This window comes from Rhincodon typus, chromosome 21 (genome assembly GCF_021869965.1).
Source record: "Rhincodon typus isolate 14 chromosome 21, sRhiTyp1.1, whole genome shotgun sequence".
NCBI classification, from domain to species: Eukaryota; Metazoa; Chordata; class Chondrichthyes; order Orectolobiformes; family Rhincodontidae; genus Rhincodon; species Rhincodon typus.
In genome coordinates, this window is record NC_063352.1 from 21,060,636 (window position 1) to 21,071,345 (window position 10,710).

A 10,710-nucleotide genomic window follows, 5' to 3' on the forward strand; every position below is an offset into this window, starting at 1 on the left:
CCCCCCCCCCCCCCCCCAGTGGTCGAGAACACCCTCGACCGTGTCTCCCGCATTTCCCGCAACTCATCCCTCACACCCTGTCCCTGCAATAACAACCAAAAAAGAATCCCCCTCATTCTCACGTACCACCCCACCAACCTCTGGATCCAACGCATCATCCTCCGACACTTCCGCCATCTGCAATCCGACCCCACCACCAAAGATATTTTTCCCTCCCCACCCTTATCTGCTTTCCGGAGGGACCACTCTCTCCGTGACTCCCTTGTCCGCTCCACGCACCCCTCCAGCCCTACCACACCCGGCACTTTTCCCTGCAACTGCAGGAAGTGCTACACCTGCCCCCACACCTCTTCCCTCACCCCCATCCCAGGCCCCAAGAAGACTTTCCACATCAAACAGATGTTCACCTGCACATCTGCTAATGTGGTATACTGTATCCGCTGTACCCGTTGTGGCCTCCTCTACACCGGGGAAACCAAGCGGAGGCTCGGGGATCGCTTTGCAGAACACCTACGCTCGGTTCGCAATAAACAACTGCACCTCCCAGTCGCGAACCATTTCAACTCCCCCTCCCATTCCTCAGACGACATGTCCATCCTGGGTTTCCTGCAGTGCCACAACGATGCCACCCGAAGGTGGTAGGAACAGCAACTCATATTCTGCTTGGGAACCCTGCAGCCCAATGGTATCAATGTGGATTTCACAAGCTTCAAAATCTCCCCTCCCCCTACCGCATCCCAAAACCAGCCCAGCTCGTCCCCGCCTCCCTAACCTGTCCTTCCTCCCACCTATCCCCTCCTCCCACCTCAAGCCCCACCCCCATCTCCTACCTACTAACCTCATCCCGCCCCCTTGACCTGTCCGTCCTCCCTGGACTGACCTATCTCCTCCCTACCTCCCCACCTACACTCACCTTTACTGGCTCCATCCCCGCCTCTTTGACCTGCATGTTTCCTCTCCACGTATCTTCTCCTCTATCCATCTTCTATCCGTCACCCCCTCACTCCCTATTTATTTCAGAACCCCCTTCCCCTCCCCCATTTCTGATGAAGGGTCCAGGCCCGAAACGTCAACTTGCCTTCATTGCTTGGCGTTTTAGCCCTGGTGTATTACTGGTTAATATGTGCTGTGCTCTGTCCAAGGGCAATTAAGTGCCACTGTGGGAGAGTTAATATTGCTCGAGGGATGAGCTTTAATGTTAGGCAGAGTCACGATAAGTGACCCACTTTTCAAGACTTGGATCAGGGTAACCATGAAACTTAAGTGCTGGAATTATGCAGGTATTTGGATGAATGTGTATTTTTCTCATTTATTAAGGAACAAAATGTAAATCAGGAGTACATTTGGAATAACAGATTGCTGTGCTTTGCCATGAAATAATGTACCCCCCTGGGTTGGAACTCTCACATGTTTTTAAATGAAATGAATCATATCTGGCTCAGAAATGAAATAATTGCCAATAATTCAAGCCCTGTTCCCAAATTGTAGCTCTGACATTACTGGACTTATTCATGACTGCTTTTGGATGCAGATTTATGGGTTCGGTGCATTTGCTCACTGTTGTCGCTGAGTTGAAATCTGGAGTTTTCTGGCAAGGAGACCTGAACATTGTTGTTATCTTTGTTCGTTGAAAACTCTGATTCTGCAGGTGGCATTCTCTCCCCCTGATCAGAAGATTACAGGGTCAAGTCCCATTCCAGAGAAAGGAGCATACAGTCCAAGCTGATACCTCAATGCACTACTAAGCGAGTGTTGCATTATTGGGCATTCCATCCTTTCAATGAGACATTGAATCAAAACACCATCTGCCCTCTCAAGAGGGTGCAAAAGATCCAATAGCTCTTTTTCAAAGAAGAGTGATAGAAATTCTCTCAGATGTCCTTGCCGATCTTAATCTCTCAAGCACAATAACAGTTACCTCTGGTCATGATCATGTTGCTGTTATGGAGCTAATGAGAGGTGCTGTTTGCAAGTCTGTCAGTCTGTCTTTCTCTCTGCTTCCATCCTGCTAGTCTCTGAATGTAAGTCACCCTTAGTCCAAAGAAGGTGACGTATTATACCCAGTAGCTAACTCCATGAATGCCTTCAGTCTAATTCCTGTACTGAACTAAGCAGATCAGTGAACTATCCTCTCCCCACTATCCAGCTACAGCCTAACCGATGCAGAGGCCAAGGTGTCTTATGACTCCTTTCTGTGACAGAGGGAAACACATCCCTGTTACTAGGCAGTCAGTTGCTCTCCTAAAATATTCCAGTCATGGCAGATAGATTTGTTTGACAAACTGCTGAGGACTTGAATATTAATTGGAGGGGGAGGGTAATTCTGCCTCTGTGATCACCAGATAGTGAGCCCTTAGTTTTAATGAGCGCAAACTGCCAGGTGTACGGTAGGAATTATCTAAAGCATAGTAAAGATTAACCCAGCATTTGCCCATGTCATAACAAAATGAAGATAAAACTCTGTGTTTATTAAGTGTTACTTCACTTCTGGTTACTCCATGATAAGGACAGAATATTGCTGACATTCAAATCCTTTTTTAAACAAAACAAAATCTTCAAAAAAGATTAAAAACTGCAGTCTCCTTTTCTCAGGCAGTTATAGGATTACAAGTGCAGTGCCAAACACTGTGACGGTGAACTTTCTGCTATTTTAACCTCTTCAGAGTTTCATTCTTGTGCCTCCGTTCATTTACTTTTTAAAACTCGGCTCGTGTGTGCAGAGACCACCCAATGGTGGTGCTTCTGGAACTGAAATCAACAATTTGAACTTTCCTGTGAAAGGGAGATTTGCTGTTTTCAAACACCACCACTGTTAAAGAACTGCCATCTTCCTGAAAAGTTGTTTGGGAACACCTGCTTTTTTTGTAGTTTGTGGTGGAGAGCAGTGTAAGCTTGGTAGTTTAAAAGGTAGATAGGTTTGTAAAAATTTCTTCCATGAGAGAAAACCTGTTCATTTTTTTAAAAATTGAACCTCTTTCTCCTTGTCCACTTGAAGACAGTGACTCTCTCTTGAGGGCCCAGGTCACCATTTTCTATTTTGAGTCTCACCCACCAAATTCTCGCTGTTAATTGGCCATTAGATGCATCATAGTTCACCTCAGTCCTTTCTTTATAACTGCACAACAGGGGTCAACAGATAATTATTGCTGATGGGAGCTTTGGCAGGTTTCCTCCTCTTCAGCTTAGGATCACTGCCACTGTGATTCTGGTGTTACCTGCAGCTCAGTTAGTAGCACTCACATCCAAGTCAAATCGTCTTTGCTTCAAGATCTACTTTCGTACTTGATCAAAAATGCAGGCCATCATTCTAAGGTAGTGAGTAAGAGAGCACTTCACTGGCTGAAGGTGTTTTTTGGTTTAGATATTGTGCCACAAATGTAGTGTCCCTACCTCTAAGCAGGAGGCCCAGGTTCAAGTCCAACCAGCTTCATAGGTGTGTCATAACATCTCTGAAACATTGGTTAGAAAATATCTAAAAGAGATTCTACCTATTTCTCAAATGGACATAAAAGATTCAGCCGTGCCATTCCAGAAGAAGTACGGTAGCTCTTTTGCCCCCATTGTTCTTGCCATTATTTATTTCTCCATCAGTATTACTAAATCATATTATCAGGTGATTATAACATTGCTATAGTGGAACCTTGCTGGGTGTAAATGTCTTTGATTGCAAAATGGTTTATTCGTTGTGAAATAAACTGCATAGAGGCCGGTGTCCCGTCACCAGGTCACCCTTTATTTACTAGTGCACGGGACACAGGCTGTGGTCAGCCAGCTCGGAGTCAGTCGTCAACTGAGGAGATTCTAATCTTCTGGTTATATTGGTCAGCCAAGGCTTTCCTGATTGGTCCAGGTTAGCAGCCTCAGTTTAGAACCTCGTAGTTAACAAGGTCCACCTAGTTTCAATCACTACATGTTGTTAAGTTCTTTGAGATATTCTGAGGTTGAGAAAGGCATTGCATATTTATTTTTACACTTCTTCTCAGGTACTGTCAATGTTCTGTGAAGCCAATGTTGCCAATGAAGCAATTGAACAGGGCAAGAGATTAGATTGTGATTTCAGCTTCATAATTTGGTTGCAATTTAAATACAGTTTCCCTAAAACTGGAATTTAAAAGGTGGTGAGTAGCCAACTATGTGAAATGTGATTCAATAAATCTTGCAATTTTTTTTCTCCTTGAATCATTTATGATTTACAAGACGTGGAAATCAAAGCAGATCACATTGACAGTAAAAATTGTTGTGTTAAAAAGGACCTCTGCTGTCTTGAATTTTACTTCAGAATATAAACAAATTTGTCTCTTTTAGTTTGAATTCAGTATTTTAATTATACTTGTGTCCTAATCCCCTCCCCACCTGATTCAATAATAACATAGCCTTTAACATCTTGAAATTTCCCAAGGTGCTTAAGAGAGTTCCCAAATCAACTTCCATGAACAATCAGCACAGGTGAACAAAAATAATAAAAACACAAAGTACTGGAGAAACTCAGCAGAATAACAGTCAATTCTGTTTCTCTCTTCACCGGCGCTGCCAGACCTGCTGAGCTTCTCCAGCATTTTCTGTTTTTATTTCAGATTTCCAGCATCTACAGCATTTTGTTTTTATTTGTGCATTAAAAAGACCATCTTAAATTAGGGAGAGATCTTGAGAAGATCAATGGAAGAAATTATAAAGCTGCTTCAAGCCAACCTCTTTGACCAAGCCTCTGGATCTTGTTTTGTAGCTCTGTGACAAGTTTTGTTCAATAATGCTTCAATGAGGTGGCTTGGTTTATTGTTGTTTTATTCCCTCGGGATGTGGGTGGTGGTGCCTGGGCCAGCATTTATTATCCATCCCTAGTTGCCCTTGATAAGGTGGTGGTGAACTGCCTTCTTGAACCGCTGTAATCCATTTGGTGTAGGTATGCCCACAATGCAGTTTGAGAGGGAGTTCCAGGATCTTGACCCACAGTGAAGGAATAGCTAAATTATTCCCCATAAGCGACTTGCAGGGGAACTTGCAGGTGGCAGTGTTCCAACTTTTCAATGCGGTTGTGCATTTGGAAGGTGCTTGTTGAATGTACAGTTTGGATTTCTGCATCTTCTAGATAGTATACTCTACTGCTACTGAACATGGATGGAGAAGGGACTGAATGTTTGGGATGTGGTGCGATTCAAGCGGGCTGCTTTGTTCTGGTTTGTTGATAATGGGGATTCATTGATGGTGATATCACGGAAAGTCAAGGGATGATGGTTAGATTCTCTCTTGTTGGAGATGGTCAGAGAAAGAATGACCAGAGAAAGGGTAGGGCCGATCAAGGATTGTAAAGGGAATTTGTGCACGGAGCCTAAAGAGACAGGAGAGGTCCTTAATGAATACATTTCTTCGGTATTCACAACTGAGAGGGACCTGGTTGTAGGGGAGGACAATGCGAAACAGGCTGGTAGGCTAGAGGAGGTAGATGTTAGTAAGGAAGATGTACTAGGAATTTTGAGGAACTTGAAGATAGATAAGTCCCCTGGGCCTGAGGGGATTTATCCAAGGATTCTATGGGAAGCGAGGGAAGAGATCATAGGGCCTTTGGCGATGATCTTTTCGTTGTCACTGTCCACGGGTATAGTGCCGGAAGATTGGAGAGTGGCAAACGTCATTCCCTTGGTCAAAAAAGGGAAAAGGGATAACCCCGGAAATTACAGGCTAGTTATTCCTACTTCAGTGGTGGGCAAATTATTGGAAAGGGCTCTGAGAGACAGGATTTATGATCACTTGGATAGGCACAGTTTGATTCGTGATAGTCAGCATGGATTTGTGAGGGGTAGATCATGCCTCACAAACCTTATTGAATTCTTTGAAGAGGTGACCAAACACGTGGATGAAGGTAGAGCAGTGGATGTGGTATACATGGATTTAAGCAAGGCGTTTGATAAGGTTCCCCATGGTAGGCTCATGCAGAAAGTAAGGAGGCATGGGACAGGGGGAAATGTGGCAGATCGGATTCAGAATTGGCTGACCCTTAGAAGACAAAGGGTGGTAGTGGACAGAAAATATTCAATATGGTGCTCAGTTAAGAGTGGTGTACCACAAGGATCTGTTCTGGGTCCTCTTCTATTTGTGATTTTTGTAAATGATTTGGATGTAGGAGTGGAAGGGTGGATTAGTAAGTTAGCTGACGATATGAAGGTGGGTTGAGTTGTGGATAGTGCGGAGGGCTGTTCGAGTTTACAAAGGGACATTGATCGGATGCAGAGCTGGGCTGAGAAGTGGCAGATGGAGTTTAACTCTGAAAAGTGTGAGGTGATTCATTTTGGAAGGACAAATTTGAAAGCAGAATACAGGGTTAATGGAAAGATTCTTGGAGGAGCAGAGAGATCTTGGGATTCATGTCCACAGTTCCCTGAAAGCTGCCACCCAGTGGATAGAGTTGTTAAGAAGGCGTATGGTGTGTTAGCTTTCATTAATAGAGGGATTGAGTTTAAGAGCCGTGAAGTTATGCTCCACCTGTACAAAAGACTGGTTCTGCCACATCTGGAGTATTGTGTCCAGTTCTGATCGCCTCATTACAGGAAAGATGTGGAAATGTTGGAAAAGGTGCAGAGGAGATTTACCAGGATGTTGCCTGGAATGGAGGGAAGATCTTACAAGGAAAAGTTGAGAGAGCTAGGGCTTTTCTCTTTAGAACAACGAAGGTGACTTGATGGAGGTGTACAAAATGATCAGAGGTATAGATAGAGTGGACAGCCAGAGACTTTATCCTAGGGTGGAGGTAGCTATTATGAGGGGGCAGAGTTTTAAAGTGAGTGGAGGTAGATATAGGGGAGGCATCAGAGGTAGGTTCTTTACTCAGAGAGTGGTCGGGGCTGGAATGCATTGCTGGAGAGGATAGTGGAGTCGGTCTCATTAGGGGCATTTAGGTGGCTATTAGATAGGCATAGGATGATAGTATAAGGTAGGGGTGGAGGTTAGATAGACCTTAGGTTTAGGGTAAAAGTTCAGCACAACATAGTGGGCTGAAGGACCTGTACTGTGCTGTACTGTTCTATGTTCTATGGTCATTGCCTAGCACTTGCTTGGCATTGACGTTACTTGCTACTTGTCAGCCCAAGCCTGTACATTGTCCACGTTTACTGTATTTGGGCATGAATTGCTTCAATATCTGAGAAGTTGCAAATGGTACTGAACATTGTGCAGTCATCAGCGAACATCCCGACTTCTCATATTATGATGGAGGGAATGTCATTGATGAAACAGCTGAAGATGGTTGGGCCAAGGACACTACCCTGAGGAACTCTGCAGAGCTATTTAGTTTTCTGGATCTCCAGTTTTGTTAGGGTTCTTCAATTTCACACTTAGTCAAATGTAACATTGATGTTCAGGACAGTCACTCTGACCTCCCTTCCGGTGTTCAGCCTTTTTTGTTCATGTTTCGACCAAGGCTATAACGAGGTCAGGAGCTGAGCAGCCCTGGCAGAACCAAAACTGCATCACTGAGCAGGTTATTGCTGAGCAAGCACTGCTCGATCACACTGTTGGTAAAATGTTTGATCGCTTTGCTGATGGTTGAGCGTAGACTGATGGGATGGTAATTGGCTGGGTTGCATTATCCTGCTTTTTGTGTACAGAACAAACCTGGGCAAGTTTTCACATTGTAGGGGTTAGATGCCCGTGTTGTAGCTCTACTGGAACAGCTTGGCTAGGGTTGTGGCAAGTTCTGGAGCACAATTCTTCAGTACTATTCGTGGAATGTTGTCAGGGCTCGTAGATTTTGCAGTATCCAGTGTCTCCAAGCATTGCTTAATATCTTGTGAAGTGAATTGAATAGTCTGAAGTCTGGCATCCGTGATGCTGGTGACCTCTGGACAAGGATTAGATGGATTATCCACTCAATACTTCTAGCTGAAGATTGTTGCAAATGCTTCAGCCTAACATTTGCACTGATGTGTTTGTTCTGCTATTATTGAGGATGGGGAAATTTGTAGAGCTTTCTTCTCTAGTGAGTTGTTTAATTGTTCACTACCATTCACAACTGGATGTGGCAGGACTGCAGTGCTTAGGTCTGACTGGTTGCTACTTGAAACAAACTATGTGCTGTAAATGTAAATTGTTGTTGGTGCGGTAGCATTAATTTTAAATTAATTCTAAAGAGCCCAACAGCAGGATTGGGAGTTCTCCTGCCTGTCACCCTTAAGTGTCTCTCCCTCATCCTGTCTTGTCTTCCTCTCCAATGGCAGTGCAGGGATGAGAATGGAGGGAAATTCGCTGGAGTTCATAGCCCTTGCATACTTATCAGCTCAAGATGGGACAATGCTTGATTGAAGCCTATGCTTTGGTTATTAAAATAAATATTTGCCCTGTGTAAACCATTATATAAAGCAGTAATGACTTCCAGAAATGAGCAACACTTACATATATGGGATCCCTGGAGAGGGAATGATTCCATAAAGTTTAGCTGGCTCCAATTTATCCATGGACCTGTTATCTCTCATTCCCGAAACCATTCTAGTAAATCTGTTCTGTATCTTCTCCAAAGCCTTCGTATCCTTCTAAAAGCTCAGAATTAGATGCAATACTCCAGTGGGTAGTTTGTATAAGGTTAGTACAATTTCCATATTTTTGTGCCCTTGGCCTCAGGAAATCATACATTTTATTCATAACCATTTATGAGCTCAAAGAAAAGCCCAGTCTCTGTAAGCTCTGGGGCTGTGTCCAAAGCCTCAACTGAAGGTGAATCAAGCAGTAATGGCTAATTTGTCCCATGATGAGTATTAAAATTGATGAAGAAAGACCACTGAAATAGGTAAGGGGCATCTCAATTTGATGCCCATGAAACAATGAATTTGACATAGAGATGGCGCAATATTGCTAAGAAAGCATTTCTTCACACAGGGTAGTGAAAACCTGGAGCTCTCTCTCCTAAATGTTGAGACTGAGGGCAGAATGTCTGAGGAGTTTTGGGGCAGGGTGTGGGGTGAAATTGGGTGGTCACACTGAATACTGAGATTGATACGTTTTTGTTATGTGAACTTATTAAATCACACAGAACCAAAGTTGACAGTTCTACTATGGATCAGCCATGATCAAATGGAATGACACAATAAGTCTGATGGTCCAATATCTGTCCATAATAATATCATTTTTTCTGTTGGCAGTTGGGTAAGAGGTGAACATTATCGCTACAAATTCAGCCAGCCCAGTGGCAACCATGCAGCAGAGGGGAAGTGGTGGATTCGGAAACGGATTGGCGTGTATTTCCCGCCTGTCAATTTGAAGGGTTTGAAGAAGTACTTTAAGGAACGAGACTGGCCAATTCAGTGAGACCCATTGAAGTGAGATGTTTCCTCTGGGATTACAACCAGCTTCCAGTAAAAAAGAAAAGACACCTTAATGGTACCTCAGGATTGCAAACGTTTCACCTCATACATAGATTAATGTACATTTCACAGAATCAACATGATTGGTATTTATCAACAATGTAAATAATTTGACCTTAAATCTTATGGAGTAAACATCATATTTTCATGTCAGACTCTATTTTAGCTGTTGATGTTATCTCAGCTGTATTTCTGACCAATTTTCAGTTTTCATTGTGTACAACTTTTCCATGTTTTTACAGATTTTTGTTTTGTGATTTTATCTGGGTATTTCAGTCCATTGTTTGGTTTCATTGTGTGCAGCTCTTGCCTCAGTGATGAGTTAAGAAGCATGAGGAGGATGTTATTGTTGAGAGTAGTAGTGGAAAAAATGCTTAATGTACTGAAAGAACATTCCATTGTCCCACTGGTGGGTTTGAAGAGGGTTATGACTTCCCTCATTCACTAATCTTTAGAGTTCAGCCAATGGGGCTTTGAGTCACATGAACCTCAGTTACCATCCTCAGTTTCCCAATTGAGCTTGATTTTCCCTCAATCATTCCCAGGATTTGGGCATCACTGACTGGGCCATCATTTACTGCCTATTCCTATTTGTTCTTGGGAGGTTAGTGCTAACCTTCCGTTTTGAACTACTTCAGTCTGTGTCTTCCCATTTGGCCTGCTGGTCTGTGCAGTTCCTGGTCTAGCCTGTTGGTCTGTGCAGTTCCTGGTCCAGTCTGCTGGTCTGTGGTGTTCCCCACTTGACCTTTAGATAAGGTGAGTTTGATTTTCCCCATTTTTCAACTTGGTTTCCTTCCTGTAACAAGTTTCAAATGTTCCCCATCCCAAGCCAACCAAACATTGGGCCATTTCTGCCTTATCAACTATTTGAATGAAGTTTTTAAAAAGGGGTTGAATTTCTCCTTTTAAATGATGGAACATTAAGCATTTAATTACTATTATTGTCAGCAGCAATACTAACTCCAGAATTGTGTCCCACTGTTTTGATTGTAAGGACATAATGATATTGTGTGAGAACGTGGAACATTAAAATGAGTCTGGGGACCATTGAAATTGAATGTTTTTTCTTTCTGTAATTTCAACAATTTTGTTTTCTGTATGAATCAGTCATACTGTCAAGTGGATCTTGCTCATTCTGGAAAAAAAAAATCTTAAAATCTCTTCTTTCCTCAGGGATTAGGTAGTAGCTTTGTGAATGTGTTGCCACTCACATTATAGATTCTGCTTAAGTTCGAAATTGTTGGAGATGTTATCAGAAAGTGTTTTGAGAATTTCTAATGATTGATCCTTGAATTTTCTGTTATTTCTTAAGCATACTAATTTCCTCACAGGAGCAACTATTGAAGGGTATTGTATCTATTAA

At 43.0% G+C, this 10,710-nt stretch overlaps 1 protein-coding gene across 2 annotated transcripts in view; it reads left to right on the plus strand.

The window, feature by feature from the left end:
- The window catches only part of lmf1 (lipase maturation factor 1), a 578,934-nt gene extending 568,534 nt beyond the window's left edge, over positions 1-10,400 (plus strand). For both annotated transcript variants that reach the window (XM_048609600.1, XM_048609601.1), the window contains exon 11: positions 9,126-10,400. In XM_048609600.1, coding sequence (XP_048465557.1) covers positions 9,126-9,291 — 166 coding nt within the window. In that variant the 3' untranslated portion in view covers positions 9,292-10,400. The remainder of the gene's footprint in view (positions 1-9,125) is intronic.
- The last annotated feature ends 310 nt before the right edge of the window (positions 10,401-10,710 follow it).